This window comes from Bactrocera dorsalis, chromosome 3, assembly GCF_023373825.1.
Source record: "Bactrocera dorsalis isolate Fly_Bdor chromosome 3, ASM2337382v1, whole genome shotgun sequence".
NCBI classification, from domain to species: domain Eukaryota; kingdom Metazoa; phylum Arthropoda; class Insecta; order Diptera; family Tephritidae; genus Bactrocera; species Bactrocera dorsalis.
Genome location: NC_064305.1, coordinates 73,576,276 through 73,602,945, shown reverse-complemented (window position 1 = coordinate 73,602,945; position 26,670 = coordinate 73,576,276). Strand labels below are relative to the sequence as shown.

At 38.5% G+C, this 26,670-nt stretch overlaps 1 protein-coding gene and 1 long non-coding RNA gene across 3 annotated transcripts in view; one reads left to right on the top strand and one right to left on the bottom strand.

Moving 5' to 3' along the window:
* The window catches only part of LOC115065919 (uncharacterized), a 67,822-nt gene extending 43,214 nt beyond the window's left edge, over positions 1-24,608 (top strand). The window contains exon 3 of the long non-coding RNA XR_007422251.1: positions 24,581-24,608. This is a non-coding gene — a long non-coding RNA (uncharacterized LOC115065919). The remainder of the gene's footprint in view (positions 1-24,580) is intronic.
* On the bottom strand, positions 10,066-12,312 carry LOC125777337 (E3 SUMO-protein ligase ZBED1-like). 2 transcript variants are annotated; one of them, XM_049451947.1, is made up of 4 exons: positions 12,189-12,312; positions 12,047-12,124; positions 10,347-11,949; positions 10,066-10,278 (listed from the first exon to the last, which is right to left on the bottom strand). In XM_049451947.1, exons 2-3 carry the CDS (start codon positions 12,063-12,065, stop codon positions 11,132-11,134), a joined length of 837 nt encoding a protein of 278 aa, XP_049307904.1. In that variant the 5' UTR covers positions 12,066-12,124; positions 12,189-12,312; the 3' UTR covers positions 10,066-10,278; positions 10,347-11,131. The 2 variants fall into 2 exon arrangements, with proteins under 2 accessions (XP_049307904.1, XP_049307905.1); XM_049451948.1 differs by having other exon boundaries at positions 12,047-12,312.
* Positions 24,609-26,670: the final 2,062 nt, after the last annotated feature.

Sequence of the window (26,670 nt, the reverse complement as noted above, 5' to 3'; positions counted from 1 at the left end):
CTTTAAAGTTTACAGTAACGGTATCTTTTATTTAATAGTTTTTCCACTCTCAATATATTGCCACAGAGTGTAATAGTTTTGTTGACTTAACGCTTGTTTGTATCACATAAAAGTAATCGAGGTATAGGTTATTTAATGTTTTATAAAAAGTGTTGCAGTGATCGGATTTAGTTCAAATATGCGCCGTTTCGTTCGATAATCTGTTTCCATCTAGACGGCAACTTCAGAATACGCCCCTCCTAGAAGCCCTCCTCCTTATTTGCGAAGAACTGAGACAGCCACTTTTCACAAGCCTCTTTTGAGTTCAACTTTACACCAACAAGGGCGTTCGCCATGAGGAGGAACAGGTGGTAATCACTTGGCGCTATGTCCGTGCTATATGGTGGATGCGATGAAACCTCCCATCAGAGCTCCCGTAGCTTCTGACGAGTCATCAACAAAGTGTGTGATCTGGCGTTGTCCTGGTGGAACACTACTCCCTTCCTGTTGGCCAATTCTGGACGCTTCTGGTCGATCGCCTGCTTCAAGCGGTCCAGTTGTAGACCGTTGTAGACAGTTGTAGACAGTAGATGGTAGAGTTATGCGTCTGGCCATATGGGAGCAGCTCATAGTGCATGATTCCCTTCCAATCCCACCAAACACGCAGCAAAACCGTCCTGGCTGTCAATCCCGGCTTGGCTACTGTTTGGAACGATTCACCGGCCTTCGACCACGACCGTTTTCACTTGATATGGTCGTATGTGATCCTTTTATTATCACCAGTCACCATCCGCTTCAAAAATTGGTCGAGTTCGTTCCGTTTCAGCAGCATATCGCAGGCGTTGATTTGGTCCAGAAGTTTTTTTGCGTCAAATCATGCGGCATCCAAACATCAATCTTTTTGTGTATCCAGCCTTCTGCAGATGGTTTAAAATGGTTTGGTGACTAAATCCCATTTTCTGGGCAATATCACGAGATGCCACCTGCCGGTCTAACTCGATGTTTTCCATGATTTGATCGGTATTCGTCGTCACAGGTCTTCCGCCGGCTGGCTTATCCATGGTGTCGTTTTCACCCATTCTGAATTGTCGGAGCCATTCCTCCGCTGTTCGAAGTGATAGAGTACCATACCCCAAACCACCATGAATCTCACGGAACGTTTCTCTAGCGGATTTGCCTTTAACGAAGGAAAACTTTAAAATTCACTTCAGCAAAAAAATGGAAAAAAATTGATTTTCAATTAGTTTTTAACAACTTTCTTCGTGTTTCGATGATTAATATTTGGGTTTGTTCTCTACTTTGCAATCTACACATTACTACCACTTCAGGTTGCTTTGAATTTCCTTCCTTAAGGCTGTGTTAATAGATTTGAAATATCTTAGTCTATCGCAAATGAAAGGATGTTTGGTCGCTTTAGGTAAGAAAAGGTTGCCTCGTACTGAGAAAAATTTCGGCTTGCATCCTATGTAATATAGCGTAGTCTCTAGTAATGGGGAAATACCATTAAAACACTGCCGTTTCATAGAATTAAAATCGCATAAAAAACTAAATGAGTCCTTATACAAATCAAAATTTTTCGAATTCAAACAATTACGATTTCAAAATTCTAAAAAATGTTCACTGTACTCCTTGCTTTGCCATAATTTCTAACCTCTCAAAGCTTCGTGAATTTTATTGTCGACTTTATGTGTATCTTCTAACTCGTATTATAACACAATCTTCAGAGTATTTCAAAAGGATAATTGTTCTTGAAAAATATTTCATTGAACAAGTGGTATAAGTACAATAAAAAGACATAAATATAATCAAAGATTGATTCTTTTACTAAGTGACTGTAAAACTGCAATGAGATATCCACATATTCTGTAATGTCGACTTCAATAAAATATTTTTTTTTTTATTATTTTGACTCGTTAATTTTAGACAAGAGCGCAGCGCCCAAAGATAGTGAGCAGCGTACGTACTATATGTGCCATAAAAACGAAATAAAGTTATGAGAGCACTTTTAGAGTATTCAGCACAATGCATACACTTTTTCGTATGTAAATTTCAATGCTGAATTATATAAAAAAATATAATTTTCTTATATTTATTTGAAAGTATTAAATTCCTTTGCATGTGAATTTGACTGTTTCCGCGGAATGCGTTGATTTAATATCAGGCCACAGCTGAAGCTGGCATGACATGTATGTGCATAAAAATGGCATTCAAATATATGCTTTCACATTTATATTTCACTATTATTTCATAGGGTCCTGTGTCATATGTCGTGCTTACTTACCCAGTGCTCGCACATGAATTATTAAAATTTTTCTGCAGTTGCATATTTGGCATTGCAACTCAGTTAACATTTGGGAAATTGAGTGTTTCTCATATATGCATTAGGATTATTATACATTTTTACGAAGGAGGAAGATATGCACTCCTCGTTCTGGAGGACTTTCGATCTCTTCAACTGAGGAAAATATTAAAAAAGTGAAATATACATATGATATATTGCTAGACAATCGTTAGGCAAGTACTAGAGAGATGGCAAAAGTGCTCGACATTTCTCGCCAGTCCGTTCGAATGATTTTGGTGAATATTTTTGGTATGAAAGGTGTTCTTGCTCAACTGCTCTCGGAAAAGCTGAATTTTTTCAAAAATAATACCGCATATACATATGTAAGTCCCTTTGGACATCATTGATAGTAGAATTCTAATCCCACATTTATGGAAAGCATTTTAACTACCGACGAAATATGGGTTTATTAGAATGGAGGGAAAGAATCGAGCCGAAACCAATAAACTTCGCCAAAGCAGCTCAAAAATCAAGACACTGCTGATTGTTTATTTCGATATTCGTGGTTGCTGTATCATGAGTTTGTACCGGATAGAGAGACGGTCAATAAGGAATTCTATTTGGCCGTATTGAGGCATTTGTGTGAGAATATTCGTCGAAAACGATCGGAATGTAGAATTGTGAAAGAACAATTCATGGATTTTACATGACAATGATGATGATAATGCACCATCACATAGAGCCACAATTGTGACTGAATTTAAAGCCAAAAACGCAATGAGTATCACCGATCAACCACCGTATTCACCAGATTTGGCTCCGTGTGATTTTTTCTTGTTCCGCAAACTGAAACCCGTTTTTAGTCGATCGAAAAGATAAGACAAACTTGCTAAAGGAGCTGAAAGCCATCCCAAAAAGTGGTTACGAAAAGTCTTTTGAGGTGTGGAAAATTAGTATGTATATCTTCTTCTTCTTTACTGGCGTAGACACCGCTTACGCGATTATAGCCGAGTCAACAACAGCGCGCCAGTCGTTTCTTCTCTTCGCTACGTGGCGCCAATTGGATATTCCAAGCGAAGCCAGGTCCTTCTCCACTTGGTCCTTCCAACGGAGTGGAGGTCTTCCTCTTCCTCTGCTTCCCCCGGCGGGTACAGCGTCGAATACTTTCAGAGCTGGAGTGTTTTCGTCCATTCGGACAACATGACCTAGCCAGCGTAGCCGCTGTCTTTTAATTCGCTGAACTATGTCAATGTCGCCGTATATCTCGTACAGCTCATCGTTCCATCGAATGCGATATTCGCCGTGGCCAACGCGCAAAGGACCATAAATCTTTCGCAGAACTTTTCTCTCGAAAACTCGCAACGTCGACTCATCTGTTGTTGACATCGTCCAGGCCTCTGCACCATATAGCAGGACGGGAATTATGAGTGACTTATAGAGTTTGGTTTTTGTCTGTCGAGAGAGGACTTTGCTTCTCAATTGCCTACTCAGTCCGAAGTAGCACCTGTTGGCAAGAGTTATCCTGCGTTGGATTTCAAAGCTGACATTGTTGGTGGTGTTTACGCTGGTTCCAAGATAGACGAAATTATCTACAACTTCAAAGTTATGACTGTCAACAGTGACGTGAGTGCCAAGTCGCGAGTGCGACGACTGTTTGTTTGATGACAGGAGATATTTCGTCTTGCCCTCGTTCACTGCCAGACCCATTTGCGTTGCTTCCTTGTTCAGTCTGGAAAAAGCAGAACTAACGGCGCGGGTGTTGAGACCGATGATATCAATATCATCGGCATACGCCAGCAGCTGTACACTCTTATAAAAGATTGTACCTGCTCGATTAAGTTCTGCAGCTCGAACTATTTTCTCCAGCAGAAGATTGAAGAAATCGCACGATAGGGAGTCGCCTTGTCTGAAACCTCGTTTGGTATCGAACGGCTCGGAGAGGTCCTTCCCGATCCTGACGGAGCTTTTGGTCCCGCTCAATGTCAGTTTACACAGCCGTATTAGTTTTGCGGGGATACCAAATTCAGACATTGCGGCATAAAGGCAGCTCCTTTTCGTACTGTCGAAAGCAGTATGTATATATAAATATATATTTTATGGATTTATATATTATATAGAAGAACACTCGTACAACCAAGTCCTCAGCCGGAAACAAATCTTCGCATTCGCTGAAAATCCCTGCCTCAATAGCCGCTTATACTGCGTGTTGCAGGATGCAGCCATAACAAAAGCTACAACACGCAATCACTTTAACGAACAATTGTATTTAGATGTGAGTGTGTGTGCGTAGCTCCAGGTGTTGGCATACATGTTTGTAAGCGCGTGTTCACGTGTGTGTAAGTGTGTTTGTGCGCGTGAAGTGAAGTGTAATGGAGTGACATTCAAGTGGCTGTGGAAGTGGCAGCAAAGTGTTGAATAGTGCCAGCGAAAGTTTCATTGAATGGAGTGCGTGTGTGTGTTTGTGTGTGTAGAGTGTTGCCCGAAGTGCATTTAGTTTGAGTTATGTGTGAATCAGCTTGCTCACCTAAGTATTTACTTATATGTGTATATATGTGAGTGTGTGCAACGGTGTGCGTGCCGTTATTTGAGGTGTGTCGGCCAGCACACAACCGCACTCAGACGGCTTTTGTGTGTGTGGACTTTTCAAAACTTTTGCACTTTGACGTCGCGTCAACACTTCCAACGGCTTTCTTGCTTTCGTGCTTTACCTTGCTACTCGGACAACTGCGTTTATGTGTGTGTACAATATGTGTTTGTTTTTAATGCGTATCGGTGAGCTAAGCGCCAAGTGAGTGGCCTTGCGCGTAATTCTTAAGTATGTAAGCTTTGTGCGTTCGTGCGACGTTGTCCACCGCTAGCTGTCTTGACTTGCGATGGCAGCATGAAGCATTTGTCGGAAAGCATAGATCACCTATAGGGATGATCATTATATAGTAGTGAAGTAGTTTATTTTCAAATATTAACGATACACCTGAGATAGTTGTAAAACCTTTGGCAAGAAGAAATCTACGAAAGTGGTTAAATGAGTTAAGATTCCCGCCCTGATGCATTTAAACCTATAGGGGTGTACGGGCAAACAAAATCTTTTTGTCATATACATACCTATATCTTTGAATATTCACATAACGCGAGATTTTTGAGCACTTTTCCGTTCTTGCCTGACAATTTTCAAACACCACATTCATCACATTTTTAATATTTTCTTCAGTTGAAGAGGTGGAAGATCTTCCAGAACGAATCTCTCGACCATCTTTGAACGCTTTGTATCACTCATAACCTTATGTTTTTGATAAAACTGAATCATCGTGTCGTGACTTTATATAATTGAAACCCTGATATCATACTTTTAAGTTCTTTCTTAGGTAACTTTCTAAATATAGGGAATCGGAATTTTATTAGTAGTTATACTTTGCCTCTAACTTATTAAAATTTGCTCGATCTAATAGAATTATATCACTATGGCTATCCCTACATCCCATATGAAATGAGATATCCTTTCTCTTACCTATTCAATGCAGCTACAAGCAGTACGAGTACTACAATCTCCTATTATTTTAGATCAGATCACTAAATCTTGTAGCTGCCATTAAAACTTACCGATCAAAATCAAGATAAAGATTTGCATAATAGATCATTTTTCCATTCGATATTCTTAACTCGACTTGAAGGTTGTTTATATATCGGTCTAAAACTTTGCTTCCGACAGTTTTTTTTGTTTTGTTAATTTAAGGCTTTATTGTATAAAAACGGTCCAGAAGTGGTTTTCCTTATTTCCTCAAAAAGCAATGCTTAATTAACACACGAACTGCTTTATGGTCTATTTTTTTGTAAACTAACATAAGTTGCTTTACAAAAATTCTATATTTTTTTTAATACCTAATATGTAGAAATTACATATATAGATGGTAGTAGTAGAGTAATAGTATTATCTATGTATGTGTCAGCCTCAGAAAAGCGTGGACGGGTCCTCAGCCGCACTTTTCTTGGAATTAAAAAAGAAAAGCAAGATTTCCCGCAAATGTCGAGAATTCGGCTCAAAAAGTCACATTTTCAATTGAGAATAAGTTTGGGATGCAAACAGATCTCTACAAATATCTTGTTGGGTTAATGTTGACACAAATGTCCAAGATCGATATAAAACGATTTAAATGACCAATGCTTGATCCTAGAGACATCTATTGGAAAACGGCGGAAGCAAAGTTGTTGACCTATAGGGAGATTACTATTAATTTTCGTCTGTAATTATGTAATCGGAAGTATTCAATACCCACTCTGAAGCAATTTAAAGACAGGTTATCGGTAAAGAACATAAGTTTATAACAAGAAGGTTGATTTAAAAACGGTATTAGGTGACTTATGACGCAGTTATGCCTGGTTATCTTTACAGTACTTCAATAATAGTCATATACTGTGAGGATGGAAATTACGGGCGAGAAAGTATAATCTTTGTACTTTTAGAGCTGCTCAAATTGAGCTGGTTTTAAAAGCGCGTTCAAAGAATATGAACTGAAATATGAAATGAAGTAATAAGCACTTTCGCCCAAAAAGTTTAGCAAATCGTACTACTGTTTTTTCCTTTGAAACATTCATTCATTCAGTGAACTAAATTCTGACATAAATCATAAGAATTACCTGTTGAAATCAAAAATTCACACCAACCCCTCCAAAACATAACCTCAAAGAGTAAATTAACAAACACTACGCTACAACAAAAAGCGAACACCATGAATTAGCAGCTTTCATACGCAATTAATCGCTAATTAGTAACACTCAACTAGAGTAAATGTTGCAAACAAAATTTTTCTTTTCGTTGGCGCATACAAACTTCCCAGCAAGAAGTCAACAAGCGGGACATCGGAGGGGTGTTTTAGGAAAGTGAAAATTAAAAAGTATTTTGCAACTAATTAAAATGCGCACAAATTCGTTTTGTGAAAACGCCCAATTAAGTGGAATTCATTGGAGAATAATGCGCGAAGTGTAAAGAAAATGCGAGTAAAAGGTGGACCTGTGGACCAGCTTTGTAGGCAATTGAGGTGCTGCATACAAAGCACACATTGAAATGTACAAATATACTTAATACACGCGGCATAGAAACTTAATTACACCAAGCTACAAACTTTTTCCCTGTGAGAGCCATGCTGAAGAACTAGCTGTGGCGTGTAAATGAACAGTTACAAAGAGTCATTTGAGCCGCCAAACGAGCTAAGAGTGGGCTAAGAAGAATGTGCTAAAACAAAAATCACGCCATTAGCTTGCTGATTTGTTCCTTCTATAGAAATAGTGTTAAAGTGAGTAAGAGAGAGGGAGCGAGAGGGCAGTAGTGTGAGCGATGGAACTTTATTTCACAAAAGACGCTCGTAAAACATTTCTTTTAAGTGGCTGCTAAAGTGAAAATTCGGCCGAAAGTTGTGCCATTCATTTGCGCATAAACTACCGTTAAATCTCGCACGTTCTACGGCAATGCAACCCTGCAGCCACTAGCTGCTTGCACACAAACCCTTGCAGCAGTGATTGCGGGTCATACACAATTACGAATTCGCGAAATCAGCAATATATACTTACACCAATATATATAAACACACATACATACTTATATCCAAGTATCCATGAGTGCCGCTTTTGTTTTATAGCCAGCGCTGATTTGTAGTGCTTGCAACACCCAACCAACTTTCTGCTGCACTCCGATTTCCGTTGAAAAATCTTACAATTACAACAACACTGAAGTGGTGTGTGTGTGCTGTGTGGCTCAGCCACATTTTGCGCTCTACCTTCAAGCTTCTTCTCTGGCACTTTTTCTCAGTCTTTTTACTTTTTATCGTCCTACTGCCTTTTCTACTCCGTTTTTATTTTTATTTTTTTGAATTTTTTCCTCTTTTTTTGCATTTTCTCATCGCTTTTCGGCAATAATTTTAAGGCTGCTTTTACTGCCTGCATTCGTCGTCGCATCGCATACAAATTGCATTCATTTGAATACGCTTAAGGATATAAGTGTGCGCATTTTTTATACCCCGTGAGCAAGCTATACACACACTCATACACACCCTCATGCAGGCATATACAAATACAGTTGCAAGCCAAAAATCACGCCTCGCCTGTTCGGGCAGCTGAAGGAATAAGGAGAAAATGCAGCTGCAAATGTATATGTGTATGTATGTATGTGTGTATGTTTAAGGTATATTCATTTCAAAGCGAGCTCCGAAATAGTCAGCCGTCTTCATTGCATCAAGAGGTTGGCTGCTTGGCAGATATGTGTTGGGAGATTCGCGTGAATTTTTAATACAAGGCTACATATCAAGGGTAAAATTACAATACTGTACACCCTAAAAAAATCATAGAAATATGCTATCTTGAAAGCCTCTTTTAACGAGCGTGGTTAGACTAAACGTTTGATGTACTAGACCCTTTACAAATCGCTTTCAGAACCTCAAAATGAGATGACGAATGATCATTTTCTTCAAAATCGATGTCCTCCTCACCAAAGTGAACCTGCTTGGCCCCAACACACTTGTGCCAACATTTTTTTCCATCGTAGAAAAAGTTGTCAAACCCAATTTCCTAGATAGTCTTCAATCTGCGTAGCGTTTATTTTCTTCAATTGCCGCAAAACGGTTTCCCGTTGAGTTAAGTTTGTTTGGAACACTCAAATTTCAATCGTCGGATGCATGCTCCTTGTCAGTTCTTCCCCGCCCTATATGAATAGCTCAGTGGACAAGACGATCAAACTTCTTCATGGTCGGGGAATGGAACGACTTGTTCATCGTCATCGATTGGAGCATCAGGTTTGCCTTCTCTTGGCATTCTATTTTCACTGGCATTCAGCAAGCTGAAGAAGTGTTCCCTCCATAATTTCGGAATACTCTGAACATCATTCACTAGATCACCTCTGGGGTTCTATAACAGTATGCTCCGATCTTGAAATCTTCCGTTAGTCGCTCTTTTTCTGTCTGCTAATGCGTCTCGTGCTGTGGTTGATTGTAACGTTGCGAGGTAGGCAGTCAGATTTATCTCCACTGCGACACAACACTGCTGATCGTAGCAGTTTTTCGTTTGCTTTGTCCAAAAACCAAAAGCTTGAAATGCCGTCGGGCAGTTCCCTTATATCGAGTTGCTGATGAGTGCAACAAGATAGTGGTTCGAGTCAATGCTAGGACCTCGGAGTGTACCTCAAGCCTTGAAGAATGTTTCATCATAGAGGCTGAATTTATCGAACGTTGTGTCAAAGATACCTTCTTTGCCCACCTGGCGTTAAAGTTGCCAAACACCATTTTGACATCGTGACGGGAGACAACAACGCTCACAGGTGTGCTCCAAGTGCTCATACAGGACATTTTTGGTCGCATCGTTCTTCTCTTCCGACAGAGCGTGGGCCCAAATCAGTGATCTGTTGAAGAACTTCGGATTCTGGCTAGACGTTCACCTACCGGAGTGAATGACAGTATTCGGCGATGGAGTCTCTCTTCCACCACGAATCCTACACCAAACTTGCGGTCCTTTAGGTGTATGGTCACTGCAGTAACTGCCACGAGGACCTACTCGTCTCAGTCCTTGTCCCACCATCGCATTTTTTGGATGGCGTTATTGTCAGCCTTTACTCTTACGAGGATATAAACCAGCTGGGCAACGGAACCTTCCCAATGAAGGTACTGGAAATTTCAGGTGCATGACCTTAAAACGTTATTGGTCGTCATCAAAAGAGGGTCTCTCATAGAACTGGAAAACAATCGATGTCTGGGGCCATCGATGTTTTCGATGTTTTTGAAAGAAAACATCGATGTTTCATCGATGTTTTCAGTTAAAACAAAAAATTAAAACTTAACAAATTTATTAAGAGATCATTGTTTTTGATTTTTGTTGAGAAAAAGTAGCTTATCTACTATATTCGATTTTAAAGCGCATCTCCTGTCCGATACAATTTGTCCAGCTTTGCTGAACGCTCGTTCAGAAGCGCAGGAAGACGCTGGTACGCAAAAATACTTCTTTGATAATATTGCTAAAGCTGTCGTATCCTTTGTATGCTCCTAAAATGAAGAGAAAATTATTTTTGTTATATTAACCATGTGAATAATTATATTACACTTATTATTACCTTCCAATAGTCAAGTGGATTGACTTCTTCAGCTTCATGCGCCGTTTCAAAATATTGGCGCAAAAGAATTATGGCGTCAGCTTTATTTGATTTTACTTTATCCTCCAGCTTTTGACTCATGAAGGAAAAGCGTTTGGGTTGTGGTGGTGTTGGCTGTGGACGTGGTGTTGTTTTTGACAAAAATGTGGAGACTTCTAACTCTAAGGCTTTTTTAGCCTGCTCAGCATTTGATGGCTGCAGGAATCCATCCTTTTTGAACCGTGGGTCCAAAATGGTTGCAAGCCTTGTCGCGGTACGCTCCTCGTACTGTGAAAATCTCTCTGCCATTCGGACCCTTAGGTAGTCGACGACTAGTTTAGCCTCTGGAGATATGAAAGAGTTCATTTCAAATATTTGTTTGCGCAGCTCACAGCATGTTGGAATGATCAGTGATATAGTCACTTTTGTGTCTGCAGAAACGGATACGGTTGCATCCTGAAATGGATTAAGTATCTCAACCAGTTCCTTTATGAGTGTTATTTCGTCTGCAGTAAACGGCGGTAAAGACTTTGGGGTTTTCAAAAGAACTCTCGAGATTGCTTCATTTGTCTCCAAAATACGCTGCATCATAAAGAGAGCACTATTCCAACGCGTAGGAACCTCCTGGATCAAACTGTACGGCTTATTAACGCCTTGCTCTTCCTTGAATTTAGCATAAGCTATATTGCTCGCTTTAAAAAAAGCGACTGTGCGCTTGCACTTCACAATAATTTCGGAAACGCATGGCAGCTTTAGCACATCTTGCACTAATAATTTATCGTATGTGCAAAACAGGGAATATGCATGATTTTAAGCAGCTCACAAGCTTTTTTCATTGTGGCGTCATTGTCTGTTACTACACAAACGACTTTACCTTGCAAACCCCATTCAGTTACAACATTATTTATAGTATCAGCAATGTTAACAGCTGAGTGGTTAGTTGGTGTGATAAGTTGGTTCGTCGACAAAATTTTTGAAGCAAGCTCAAAAGATTCGGTTACAAAATGACACGTAACAGTTAGATAGGATTCATTGGCTCTTGATGACCAGCCATCGGTTGTTAATGCGACGCTTTCGACAATCTGAAGCTCTGCTTTTAAAGTTTCTTTTAGACTATTGTATTCATTTTTTAATAGTACATTGCGCAGGTGAGTCTTACTCGGCATTTTGTAACGTGGATCTAGTTCATGGATCAGCTTGGTTAACCCAACATTATTAACCACATTTAGAGGTAAGACATCGGACGCAACCATATTTAGTACCAGCTTGTCAATGCGTTTCTTTTTTTCAGAGGTATTAGAGTAGAGGATATCACGCTCTAGGAATTTCGTCATGCATTTTGCTTTCTCTAAAGGCTGATCTTTAAGTAGCGTAGGATGCATGCGCTTCAAGTGATCCATAAGGTTGGTCGTGTTTCCACCGGTTTTGTACTGCTTACCGCACTGGTTGCAAATAGCCATATTACTCTCCTTGCATTTCTTAAAAACCTGCCAAACCATCGACGTTTCCCTTTTGCGTTTATTTGTGTGCTGCTGTATGTCATCCTCAACTACATTTTCTTTATCGCCAGTTGATATTGATGTTACTAAAAAAATACAAATACAGACACATGTTATAAGTATACATATACAACATACACACATTTTTACTTGTATGCAGAACTATTTAGAAACAATACTTACTTTTCACAAATTTGTCCATTTTTTATCACCACGCTTAAAGCCAACACCACCGTTCGCCTTCAAGTTAGTCCAAGTTTACTGTATATTATCATAAATTTAATAAAAAAATAAAATAATGCGAGACAAAACCAATTCTACTTACACGTTGCTCCAATGCACAGATACAATTAAAAACAATCGATAGTGGTCTATGAGCCATCGATGTTTAGAAAATTTAAAAAACATCGATGGTATCGATAGTGCCATCGATTGTTTTCCAGCTCTATCTCTCATCCGATGATGTTTTCTTCCTTTTATTGGATTTTTTATGTGGCGCACAACCCTATGGAAGAATATTTCGCCTTTTTACGTTAACTCGACTTCAAACGGATGTTCTTAGGCTAACCAGAGGATACAATTGAGAAATGACCTCTCTCGACAAACAAAGGCCAAACTCTACAAGTCACTCATCACCCCGTCCTGCTCTATGGTGCAGAAGCAGGGGCGCTGACAACATCTGATGAGTCGACTTTACGAGTTTTCGAGAGAGAGGTTCTGCGGATGATGTATGGCCCTTTACGTGCTAGTAATGGTGAATAGTAATGTTGAATAGTAATGGTGATTATCGCGGTGGGTGGAATGATGATTCGGCAGAAAGAGAGAAAGATCTCCACTCCGTTGGAAAGACCAGGTGGAGAAGAACCTGGCTACACATGGAATCTTCAATTGGATCACCCCACTTTAATTCTGCTATTATTCATTTGTTCAAAGTAAACAATTTCACTTCTTCAATTGCATTTCTCTCACTGTACGCGTGTTCTCGCAACACCCAACCGCATTTGGTGCAAATGGCAACACTGATTTTCGCTGCTGCACAGTTTGTTGAAGTTTTGTTATTTTTTGGTGATTTCATTAAAACTGCCACCTTCAGCGTCAGTCAAGATTATCCGTACAATTTGGTGAGATTTAGCAGCAAAACCGATTTTTGGACGCCATTGTTTTTTGGCTACGTCATTCGTTGCCATTTCATTTTATGCATGTATTTTTGGAATTCTCTGCTGTTTTTATGAAAATTTGATGCTGCTGTGTGCAAGGAGGCAGCTCACACACTCAAGCACACACACATGGATATGTATGCGTGTAGCATTGAGCTGTTGCTGCTGCAGTCCGCCAGCTATTTGTGTCAGTTAAATATAAGTCTATGATAGCTAACGGAGCATAGTTAGCAGTAGTTTTCACAGCGCGCATCCTCTCCCTTCGGTCTGCTCCTGCTTCCCTGCGTCCTGACGCTGCCGTGTCAAGTCTGTAAAATTTAATGAAATCTAAAAATTTGCGCTATCTTTTGGTTGAGCGTGCAGCATTAAATATTCAAATTTGTGCTTGCAACCTAGTTTTGTGCAACGCCTTGGCTCTGCGACATTTGCAATTGCCGTCGACTGTGGGCGTGTGCTAATGGTGTGTGTGCCCAATGTGCTTATTTAATTGAATAACTAAGGGGCTGGGTAAGTGGAGCGGTTTAGTTTCAGTAGAAGTTACATGCAATTTATGATTTCTGGTTTTTGTTTTTTTGTTGGAATTTCTGATGAAATTGATTTAGCAGATGTGGTGGTGTGTAGGCCGAAAATCGCTTTTTGGTTTAATATTAAAGTTTGCGTAGATACTGTTGGCAGAAGATATCAGAGCTTGATTTAAATAAATGATTTAAAATAATTTTCGACTTAAGCTGTTTATATAGTAAATTTCAATTAAATTTTCTTGGGTGACCTATAAATGTGTGGCATTGTTTCAACACGGAATTAAGTCGGGAAATAATTATAAATTGCTCTCCATCGGACCACTATAGCACACTATAGCTTCCATACAAAGTAATCGAGTATTTTGGTATTTATCGATTTTTTTCACCAATCCCTTACTATTAATTTAAGTTCTCCTAGTTATATTGTATATTCAATTTTTATTGGCTTGCTGTTTGAAGAACCTTTTGTTGTAGTTGAGTTATATAATTCAATTATCAATCCATATTTTTTTAAAATTCTGCCACGTTGACAGTTTTGGTCGCATTACAATCCCTGTTCTTTTCTGTTGCGCTGACCCGACTGTCATGGGAACGGCATAAGAAGAGGTCGAAAAAGATATCGTTAGTTTTAATGTGCTCCAAAGTAAGTTTTTCCTCTCTAACTGCGAAATTATTTCTAGATTGGAACTTCAGAACAAGCTCTGCATTCTGCCGATACCTTACTGCGTTTCAGTCTTGTCCGTGCTCTGTTATGAGCCACACTATATATACTAAATTGCTTCTCTCTCATAAGTAGACGCCTTTGTATGAGTCTACCATCCCTACTACGCCAAAGAAGTGGCAGTTTTGTCGTGCGACCTCTATTGTTCGTGTCACAAGGCGTCAGGTATTTCTATAAGAACCATTATTTCAAATAACGTTGGTGCGTTGTGGGAGACAAATTTCTTGCTGGCTGGATACATAAATAATATCATGTAAAATTTTTGGTACAAGTGTGGTCGTCATGGCTAGCCTCTCCTTAGTTGTGGGGTTTTAACAGGCGTCTATGCTACAATGCTGGCTATCTTACCAGACGCCATGTGCAGAAGTTGTATGAACTACGACGAGGTGGTACAACTCAACACTTTCTTCTTTATTGCTCCGCGTTTGAGAGGTCAAGGCTTAAACATTTGGAGCGCATATTTTCAGACAGTCCACCGAACTGGGGAGAATGAAAATTGAACATCTGTGCAAATTTGTATTGGGTTCTAAGCGTTTTTTTCAAATTTATAAGTTCGGACAGAGAAGTTCTTATTTTCTAGGGCTTCCCAAAGAACTATATATAGTATATATTTCTAGCTAACAACCTTTTAAACGTCACTTGAATACTTATTTATATGGAAGTTAATCGCCTTTTTTAATTCTGTCAAATTAAACTCCCACTCTCGGTTACACTAAGTGGCCATGTTGTCATAGAAGAAATTTACTCTTGTGCTTCACATTTCGACGCTTTGGTCTTACTTTGGCTTGAATATCATTTCATAATGTCAATATACATAATATTTTTCTTTTAAAGAGACCCGATATCGCTAGGCAACAGAAAACCTACAGGTACTTTGAACATGAAAAATAAACTATCATAATCCGCCATATGGACGCAGTGCACAACTTTTGGATTGTCTTCTTCAGAAGCTCGACCAATCAAATGTAAAAAGGAAAAATTTCTGACCATCTGACACTCATTGTTCGAGGATCTATTGTTGATCTGATGAGGATATGCTGAAGCAACCTGTTTGATTACTAGGAGACTCTCAAAATGAGGTCAAGAAAAATATAAATAATCATGGAAACATTGTCTTGTGATCAACAATTCCAACGGCGAAATTTACATATACACGGATCAAAGAAAGAAATAGGAACAGGAGCGGGCCTTTTCTGTAGTAATATATATGCAGAAGGTAGCTTCAAGCTAATTGAAAATAATTTAGATTTACAGGCCAAATTGTTGACATAATAGAAGATGGCAAGTTGGCTTCTGATTTAACCAAAAAGTACATAAGCCTTCTAGTGTCAAGCGACAATTATGGCTATCAGTAGCACCAATACTAAGTCTCACTATGTTTGGTTATGCAAAAAGGCAATAACTTTACAAAAGTATGTAACTATGTTAATATCATCTGGGTATTCAGTTATATAGGAATGGAAGTAAACGAAAAGGCAGACGAGTTGGCCCGCCTGATGGCAAACGTAAACAAATTTTCTTAGAAACCCTAGACCATTCACCTTCTTCAAGGGTTATTTGGAACCAAGACGAACACCTTAGGTTTTGAAATAATAGCAACACTGGGCAGACCACAAAGTCACTTTGGGGTAATGTTGATGGGAAACAAGCCAAAAAGCTTCTTCTTTCTCTAGGAAAACAGGATATTATAATATTGTTGTGGTCATCACAGCATCCCTTAAGAGTTCTTATTCAAAAATTGGAAAAGTTGATTATGCGGAATGCAAAGCATGTGTGGATGCTGATGACATGATGGATATTCTTTTTGCGAATGCTCAGCCCTCAGCCGGCTGGGACGGTATATCTTTCATGGCATCCAGTGCTCCAAGTGAAGATTCATTGGGCGGCTGGGATGGAAATTAATCAGATTTTTTACCAAATCCACTAAGTTGGTATTTAGGGCTTAATTTGGTTACCAACCGGGACCACACTGAGCCTAATGATAGCTTCCAACCAACCAACCAATCTTTAAGGTGAGCCACGATGATTATTCTGCATAGGGTACAATTGCATATAAATTAGTATACAGAACATGTCTTTAGAATGCATTAGCGTAGTCATTAATTCCAAATATGCAAGCGAATTCCCTAAAGGTATAGTTAGATGAAGATATTGGGCAGTCAAAGAAGTTCTCTGCATTTCTAATCAAACTGCAACTTATTTTTTTTTATATTTTTATAATGCACTTTAATGAACCAAATATATACTTTATTGTGGATACATCAATACTTCCCAGCTAAGCTTTCCCAATTTTTGCCCAGTCATCAAAGATGTGTGATCTATCGTTGTCCTGATGGAAGACGAAGCTAATCCCGTTGATCAGTTCTGGCCATTTTTTCGATTGCTTGCTTCAATGTCATCAGTTGTTGATAGTAAAATGTAAAATCAATCCTTCGACCAGGCTGGAGCAGCTCATTGTGGATGATTCCTTTCCTATCCCACCAAACACTCAGCATAGCCTTTCGAGGCATTAATTCTGGCTTTGCGTCCATTTGCTGAGTTTCACCATGCTTGGGTCATGATCTTTTTCGCACATTATTGCCGTAATTGATCCTCTTTTTGTCTCGTGTTACCAACCGCTTCAGAAATGGTTCGATTTCATTTCGTTTCAGCAAAGAATCGCAGATATTAATGAGGTCCATTAAATTTTTCAGAGACAATTCATGTGGTACGCAACATCGAGCTTCGTTTTGTAGCCAGCCTGTTTTAAATGGTTCAAAACCGTTTTATGATGATTGTTAAGTTCTTCAGCGATGTCATGGCTACATCAATCGACAAAATACGAAAAGACCCAATAGATTCGTTGAAATTTTGTTTAGACTACAAGAAATTACCCTTCTGTATTGTTAATTCGGTGTGGTTTCGGTTAAAAAAGGGTATAATTAGTCTCTTCATAAAATTTGTTAAATATGTTATGCTTTGAGGTTTCATATCGGATTTGTCGAATTTTTGTACAGTTAGAATCAATACTCGTGAATTGGCACCGACATTATTGGGTTTCAAATTTTCAAGGAGTATGTTGAGTTCGGCATATGTATGCTCGACAACAATTAGGGTCTATACGAAGTGTCAGAAAAGTTCGAAGAATTTTCAGCTTTCAGTTCCAACCCGATTTGACACCACGATACAATATTTCGTAGTCTTTAACTATTTATTAGTAAATTATATATAAAAAAAACTGGAATTACAACAAAAAATAATTCTGAAAATTTAAAAAATAAGTGTCGCTTTCCTGGTGAACCTCATTGTTCCTGCCAATTTTTGGCACTCATTTAGTTGGCTGCCGCAATAAAGCAGCCATTAAGTGCCTTTAACAGTGCAAATAATCGACGTCAAATTTGATAACTTGCGCCGCCATTTATAAACAAATATATGCAAAATATTACACAAACACACACACGATGCATACACTGGCAATGGCAACTCAATGAACAGTTATTTGAGCAGCGCTAATTTTGTTTTATTTGTTTCACTTCTGCTCGCTTACCATTCCGCGGCGGCGGCGAAATCAAATTGCGCAAGCATTTAAAAACTTTTCGCGTCCAATTGCGAACTGAGCTGAATGCCATTTAGCGCGAAGCAACGCGACCTTACCCCACCCACTCCAAGCGCCCATGAGCGTACACAGTTGCGCAAGCAAGCTTTTTGTAATTTGTTTGCAACTTTAATTTTCGCATTTCTGTTGACTCTTTTGTTAATTTTTCTTTTCGCTGTTCGCTTCTTGTTGCTGTTGTGGTTCGTGCTGTTGTTGTTGCTGCTGGCTTTTTACTGCCACACAAATGCAATTGCGCGTATCTGCAACACTTTCCAGCTCGGCGGTGGCGGCGGCGGCAACATCCTGTATACTTACCAGCTGCGGCACTCGGCAGTGCACGGCAACGCCAGACAACTTTCTGTGCCACACTGGTACTGGTCTGCCTCTGACCAATACTTACCGCCCGCCCCGGTGTTGCCACAGCGCTGCAAGTATGCACCATTTGTGGCCAGCAAACATTAGCGACAACATTTAGTCAACTAGGCTGCAACCGACCAACTCACCTCGCTCCGCCCGCTTGCTTCTTTGGCAGCGCGCTCCACAATTTTGTTGTTGGTCGCTGCGTAAGTGTAGCGCATTTTGGTGTTGCCTCGTTTGGTTGGTTGTGGATGGAGGGAGGGAGCGCGCGCTTTGCATTGCCAACAAATGACCCTGACCACTAATGAGCTGTATGGCGCTGGTGTCACTTAATGGCTGACTTTCAGTTATCTTTTGTGTCGTTCTAAATCAAGTGTACACTCACCGCCGCGCATTCGTCTCTTTGCCGTCGTCGCGCTATCTCTTACGTATACTAAGCGAGTTCTCCGCTTTTTGCGCCGGAAGTTAAGCGCTGCCCCGCGAGAATCCGTTAGCGCGCCGACTGCGGGAGTAGTTTTGCTCATTAAAAAAAAAAAAAAAAAAAAAAAAAAAAATTAAAAAAAAAATACAAAAACAAGAAGAAACGTTAACTTCGGTTGCGTCGCAGCTATCATACCCTTTACATATACCAGAGCTTGAATTTGATTGGTCAGTTTGTATGGCAGCTATATGCTAGAGTTGTCCGATCTGAACAATTTTTTCGGAGATTGTACCGTTATCTTAAAAAATAATTCATGAGAATTTTCGGGTAGATAACTCGTCATATTAAAAGGTTTTTCATAGAAGGACTGGTTAGTTTGTATGACAGCTATAAGCTATAGTGGTCTGATCTGAACAATTTCTTAGAATATTATACCCTTACTTCAGAAAATAATGCATGCCAAATTTCGTGTTTATATCTCTCCAAATAAAAAAGCATTTCATATGAGCACCAGATTCCGATCGTGCATTTTGTATGGCAGCTATACGCTAGAGCAATCCGATTTTAAAAATTTTTTCAGAGATTGTACTGTTATCTTAAAGGGTAATTGCTGAAAATTTTCGATAAGAGAGCTTGTCACATTAAAAAGTTTTTCATACAAAGACTGGATTTTGGTCGATAAGTTTGTATGCCAGCTATAGGTTCTAGTAGTCCGATATTATCAATATCTTAGGAGATTATATGTTTTCCTCATAAAATTAGTCATGTTAAATTTCGTGAATATATCTTGTCAAATAAAAAAGTTTTCCTTACAAACACCTGATTCCGATCGTGCATTTTGTATGACAGCCATATGCTATAGTGATACAATATCGATGGTTCCAACATATTTGTAGCTTCCTGAAGAGAAAAAGACTTGAGCAAAATTTTAGGATGATAACTCAAAATCTGAGAGACTAGTTCACATATATACATTGAGAAGGACACACGGATATGGTTAAATCGCGACAACAAATCATGCTGACCATTTATATATATACGTTTCATAGTCACCGACGCTTCCTTCCAGGCATATAAGACCAACTGACAAACTTACTGTACCCTGTCCAGGGTATAAAAGTATGATTATCCAAATTAAATGAAAAATAAAAAACAATTTAATTTAGTTTTCACTGCGCCTTGAAATATGCAGTAAAATGTGGGCGCTTGGCAGTTAGCAGCGCGCGTTGGGCCACTAAAGCGTTGCATTTAAAATTATTACACATAATTTGCATTCATTTGCGCTTTATTTTCACTTTTAAGCAACAAACATTTGCTGCGTTGGCTTTTCAATTTTTTCACCATTTTAATTTTATTTCTCTTAAATGTTTTTTTTTTTATTTATTTTTTTTTTTACAGCTGCCAGCACTTTCTTGTTGTTCTTGTATCTACTCGTCGTCGTCTTGCACCATTTACGGCTGTGTACTCATTGCGCTGCGTTTATATGCAGTCACTCAGTTGACTCCAGTTGCAACATGACTCCAGCAAAATGTTGCCGGATGTGCAGTATTTTTTACTTCCGGTCGCGTTTTGGCCGCCCGACACTTTGTGCATTTTATGCTAAATAAGTTATCTAACTCTTTATGCTGGCAGTGGCAATTTAATACATACCTACATACAAACATAGCTGAGTAGTTTAAATTTAATGAGCGAGTTGTTAGCGCACTTTGTGTGTTTTAGTGCGTGGTGGCATAGTAAAAAAGGTTATGGCTTTATTAATTATGGTGCAGATAGTTAGATGACCGTTAAGAACTAAGCGCGCCTGTAGTTGTTGCAACATTGGCGATCAATTTGCTAGTTTCATAGCTTATTTTTTCTCAATATGTAGAGCATGAGAGAATTAAAGCAATATTTGATACCCGAAAACACCAAAGATTCAATAGATTTGTTGTCAGTCTTTCATATTCGATTCTAAAATATATAGGGTGATTTTTTAAGAGCTTGATAACTTTTAAAAAAAAAAAAAACGCATAAAATTTGCAAAATCTCATCGGTTCTTTATTTGAAACGTTAGATTGGTTCATGACATTTACTTTTTGAAGATAATTTCATTTAAACGTTGACCGCGGCTGCGTCTTAGGTGGTCCATTCGGAAAGTCCAATTTTGGGCAACTTTTTCGAGCATTTCGGCCGGAATAGCCCGAATTTCTTCGGAAATGTTGTCTTCCAAAGCTGGAATAGTTGCTGGCTTATTTCTGTAGACTTTAGACTTGACGTAGCCCCACAAAAAATAGTCTAAAGGCGTTAAATCGCATGATCTTGGTGGCCAACTTACGGGTCCATTTCTTGAGATGAATTGTTGTCCGAAGTTTTCCCTCAAAATGGCCATAGAATCGCGAGCTGTGTGGCATGTAGCGCCATCTTGTTGAAACCACATGTCAACCAAGTTCAGTTCTTCCATTTTTGGCAACAAAAAGTTTGTTAGCATCGAACGATAGCGATCGCCATTCACCGTAACGTTGCGTCCAACAGCATCTTTGAAAAAATACGGTCCAATGATTCCACCAGCGTACAAACCACACCAAACAGTGCATTTTTCGGGATGCATGGGCAGTTCTTGAACGGCTTCTGGTTGCTCTTCACCCCAAATGCGGCAATTTTGCTTATTTACGTAGCCATTCAACCAGAAATGAGCCTCATCGCTGAACAAAATTTGTCGATAAACACATTTCGAACCGAACACTGATTTTGGTAATAAAATTCAATGATTTGCAAGCGTTGCTCGTTAGTAAGTCTATTCATGATGAAATGTCAAAGCATACTGAGCATCTTTCTCTTTGACACCATGTCTGAAATCCCACGTGATCTGTCAAATACTAATGCATGAAAATCCTAACCTCAAAAAAATCACCCGTTACTTTTCTGAACACTTGTCACTAATTCTTCGATCAATAAGTAAGCAGATTTTGCAAGTCAGAAATACAACTGACAACATCTCTCAGTTAAGACTGCCACATACTAGCTTACAGCGACCTCTGCAGGATGAAAATTTTTATCAGCAGCGACTGATTGTATGATTGTATCCTGAACCAATTTTGCTTTTGTGATAGGTGCATTGTCGTGTAACAAAATTACTTTGCCGTGCCTTCTGGCCGTCTCTGGTCGCTTTTCGATTAAAACATGGCTTGAACAGATCTTTTGTTGTCTGTAGCGTTTAATATGAACAATTTCACCAGGTTTTAGAAGCTCAGGATATACCACACCCTTCTGATCCCACCCAACACAGAACATTGGCTTCCTACCGAATCGATCTGTTTTTGCAGTCGATGTTGGAGGTTGTCCCGGATTAAGCCAAGATTTACTCCGTTTAGAGTTCTTAAAATACTCATAAATTCATTCCATCATCGCCAGTGACAATTCGATACGAAACTTATTTTCCTTGGTGTCTTTGAAGCAAAATTTCACAAGTGTTTTTTCGCTTTTCCTTTTTTCTTTCATTCAATTCTTGTGGCACCCATTATTCTCATTTGTAGATCATTTCCATAGCTTTCTAACGTTCTGAAATTGTTTGTTGTGCAAAATTTAGCATGACTGTCATTTGCTTTTGCCTCAAAGTTCATCCAATATTGCTTGCAGTTCGGCGTCTTCAAACTTCTTCCACGTCCTTCATTTCCCACAAGAAAATCATTATCTCAGAATCATTGAAACCATTTTTTGCAAGTTACTTTTGATAAAGCATGATCACCATATGCCTGGAGAAGCATACTATGCGATTCTGCAGTACTTTTCTTCAAATGGAAACAAAACATTAATTATTTCCGCAAATTATCACTTTTTGGTAAAAAAAATCGAAGTTTTCAACACAATGAAAAACTATGTTGTTGTTTATTCAATGACTGTGAGGTTATTGAATAGGTTTGACAGATGTTATGACAACCAAGTTGAACAAAAATTAAGATTCGTTGACAATAACTATCCCTATCAACACATTTGTATCTTAACGCTCACTTTATACTGGTACAACGGTTAGTGGGGATGGTATTGGTTCTATAGCTATACATCGTCACTTAAAATGCCAAACAACGTATCATCTACAAAATCGAAATTGAGTTTTTATTGCTTACGATTCACTACACCATCATAAAACTCAGATATAACCAATATATAACTAATATATAACCAATATATAACTAATATATAACAAATATATACATAATATATAGCCATTTTATAACCAAAATCAGATTTTCTTTCGATATGCGTGGTCTTTATTGTGTCATTTTTCCTTCGTCTGTCGACTTATGAAAGGTGATGTTAGGTTATTTTGCATTTTAGGTGACGATATGATCCTTATTTATTGAAATAAGCTATTATATGATACTCATACTGCTGAAAAGCTAAAAAATATTAGCTTGTCCGTGTCTAGTAGCTGAAAATTATCAGATAAAATATAGCCAAAAATCTCGGTCTGTTTTGAACTTCTGCATAAAGAGCCACTCTCAGTTTAACAGGCATCGAAAGCCGGAGTGCGGGACTTTAATACGCTAAACCTAACCTACTCCCGCCTCATGTCTCTCCCACGAGACCAGTGGACAACAATATATCCACGGAACAAAAAAATAATCAATCTCAATTTGCTTGTGCTTCTAAGTCATTCTACTGGCCTTAAGATAAAAACTATCGCATGGAATTTTTATGGCAGGTCTGGTAACCGAATTATTTTTAGCCAGAGGTCATGGAACTAAAAACTAGACTGATAAAAGCATACAAAATACGATTTTCCATTTTCAATTTTGTCTAAAAGTGCAAGATAAAAAACTAACCGTTAACACTACTACTTAAAATACTACTGTCTCTGAAGTTTAGAATTCACTCTATCAGTTCTGTCGTTCGCTTGGTCATAGATAACCAACTAACACTACCCTAACACTACCCGATACCACTAACCAGTATCTAACTTATTAAAAATATCTCTTTGTGAGGTGATTTGGAATATTTAAAAGTGCTTTTACATATAATTAAAAAGCATAGTATATGTACACATGAATATTTCTTCTGGTTACCCTAGAAAGTAAAAGAAAAGAAATAAACTACATGGAAAAAAATTTATATTTTCCAATTTTTTTTAAGATCTGGCTTCATAAGAATGTAATATTTCACACATGCTCTTCGCTCTTATGTACATTCCAGTGAAGACCTTCGAAGGAAAAAGCATGTGTGTGTGTGTGTGTTTGTTGCAAGTTTAACTGAGAAGCAGCGAAACCGCAAGTAGAAGCAATAAATTTTTAAGTACTTCGGCTACAAAGTTTTGAAAGCATGCACAGCCATCCAAATATATATGAAATATATAAATACATATGTACACATATACACACACACATGCATGTTGCTGTCAGTTAATGTGAGTGCTTTCTCGTTTTCACTCTTTTGTCCGAAGATTTGCAATAATGAGCAAAAAATACAGGCTTCTATTTTCCTCGAATATACATTTTCGTATATATATATATAATATATGTATATTATATAAATATATGTTTATGGCATGTGATAAATCAGTACTTCACATCAATGTAAGCGAGCCTTGAGTGCTTGACCTTTACCCATTTGCACATTTGCTGTTTTCCCCATGTGTCTGCGGCTTCTATCTTTTCGAGGCTTTTCATATTGTTATTATTGTTGTTTGTATTTTTAGGTCTCTTCGGTGTAACTTTTATAGCTCTTTTTTTTTTTTAATCGTACCAAATTACTTCACTAATGTCAATATATTATGAAAACAAGTTGTTATTGTATCCCCCAATTATATTTTATAACAGTTATCCTGATGTTTGTTTTACAGTTCATCTTCAATACATGACAATATTTCGGCTCAGTGAAGTTATTTATTATATTAAAGTTAAATTCGTATATATTTTTTATTTTTGTTTTTGTGACTACATATATATTTTACTTTGGAACTAATTCTCAATTTGTTTTTTCATATTTTACAGATTTTCCTACCTTCGTGCTCTAAGCTTGGTAAGTTTCTTAAAAAAAATTTAATTTAAAATTTAAAATAAACTTTCAATAATACTTTAAATTGGTCTTAATTCTAATTAAAACCTTCCTAAAATTATTATGAGACCTAAAAACAAACCTAACCAGTACTTTCAAGCAATCTTTTTTCGTTTATTAACTTTAGGGTCATAAAAATTAATTCGTTTTCTTTGGCCATTTCCCATTATTATGTCGAAACGTTTAGGTCTATCTTCTTCAGAACATAGAACATATAAGTTTCCTGGAGCAAAAAATTGCATACGAGGTATGACAATCAAGTAATGAGACTGAATCCATAAAAACCGTATATTTGAAAATTATTCTAAAACTCTGTGGGTAGCTATACAGCGATTCCAGCGAGTTTCCATACTTCCTTACATTTCTTTTGACCACCGATTTTGTTTCCGGAAACCCAAAAAAGTCACAGGGTGACATGTCGGGCGAATAAGGCGGCTGTTGCAACATGGCGATCCCTTTAGAAGCCAAATACTGGGACACGCTGAGGGCGGTAGGGCACGGCGCGTTGTCGTGATGAAGGATCCGGTTACGAGCGATGTCTGGGCGCACCCTGTTGACTCGTTTTCGAGTACTTGGCAATAGTAGACTTGATTCACAGATTTCCCCGGTGGAATGAATTCTTTGTGGACAATTCCACGGCTATCAAATAATCATCGTTTTCACCTTCGACTTGCTCATGCGAGCTTTTTTCGGGCGGGGGGCCCCTCCTTAAACTCTTTGTGCCATCGAAACACCTGGGTACGACTAAGAGCACTATCACTATACACTCTTACAATTTTAGCGTACGTTTCCGAAGCTGTTTCGCCCAATCTGGCGCAAAATTTTATCACGACGCGCTGCTCTTGATAGCAAAATTTCTTGAAATAATGGTATCTCCAAAGTCTTCTCGCAATAATTTGATTGTTGCAGTGCTGCGTGGCACGTAGGCCTGTCTTATTAGAACCAGATGTTGTTAAGATCAACTTATTCCAATTGCGGCTTTAAAAAGTTGGTTGTCATCGATTTATACCGCTCTCCATTGACAGTAACGATGGTTTAATTTCGAAAGAAGTACAGACCGATGATTCTACGAGACCAAAAACTACAAACTTTCAATTTCGGTGAATGTAATGGTTGTTCATGAAAAATTTGTGGATTTTCATCGCACTAGAATTGAAAGTTTTGTATATCAGTTGAAAGTGAGCCTCATCGGAAAAGATGATTTTCTTAAAAAAGTTGTTTCAAGTTGTTCCAAGGCAAAATCAGCAAACTCACGACGTTAATAGTAGTCCAATGGCTTCAGATCTTGAGTGGGAACAATTATATATGGATGCAGGCCCAAATCATTTCTCAAAATTCGCCAATTGACACGCGTGATGTTCTACTCCACAGAAAAAATTGTACCGGAGTGATATCACACGATCTTGGTGGTCAATCGTTCGGCCCAAAAAGTGAAATTATCTGCTCACCGAAGTGTTCTCGCAATAAATCTATTATTTGTTGCGATGTGTGGGAGCTGGTGCCATCTTGTTGAAACCAAATATCGCCGACATCACGAGCTTCGATTGCGGGTATTAAATGGTCGGTTATTATGGCATCATAACGGTCGTCATTGACGGCTACGTTCGCACCGGCGCCATTTTTGAAGAAATATGGACCGATGATTCCACCGGGCTACATACTATACCCAACCATTTTTGTTTCTGGATGAAATGGCAGCTCTTGAACCCCTCTTGCATGGTGAATAAATATACAAAATATGAAAAGTAAAATGTTGAGGCCCCATCATATACCTGATACTCTAAAGATATTATGTACCAAAAAATTTAACATCCAAATCATAAACTCACAGCTTCCTTGACAGTATGGCATGCAACTGGTAAGCAATAGCAACTCTCTGTTCATAGTCTTACAAAAATTACTACATTATTTGCCGCAGCCTCCCTCCTATCCGCTACCCCAGGCATTATATAATTCGCTGATATACAAATATATAAATATGTGTGTAATTTAATGGCGTGTCCTATTAATTTTTATATCAATTGCA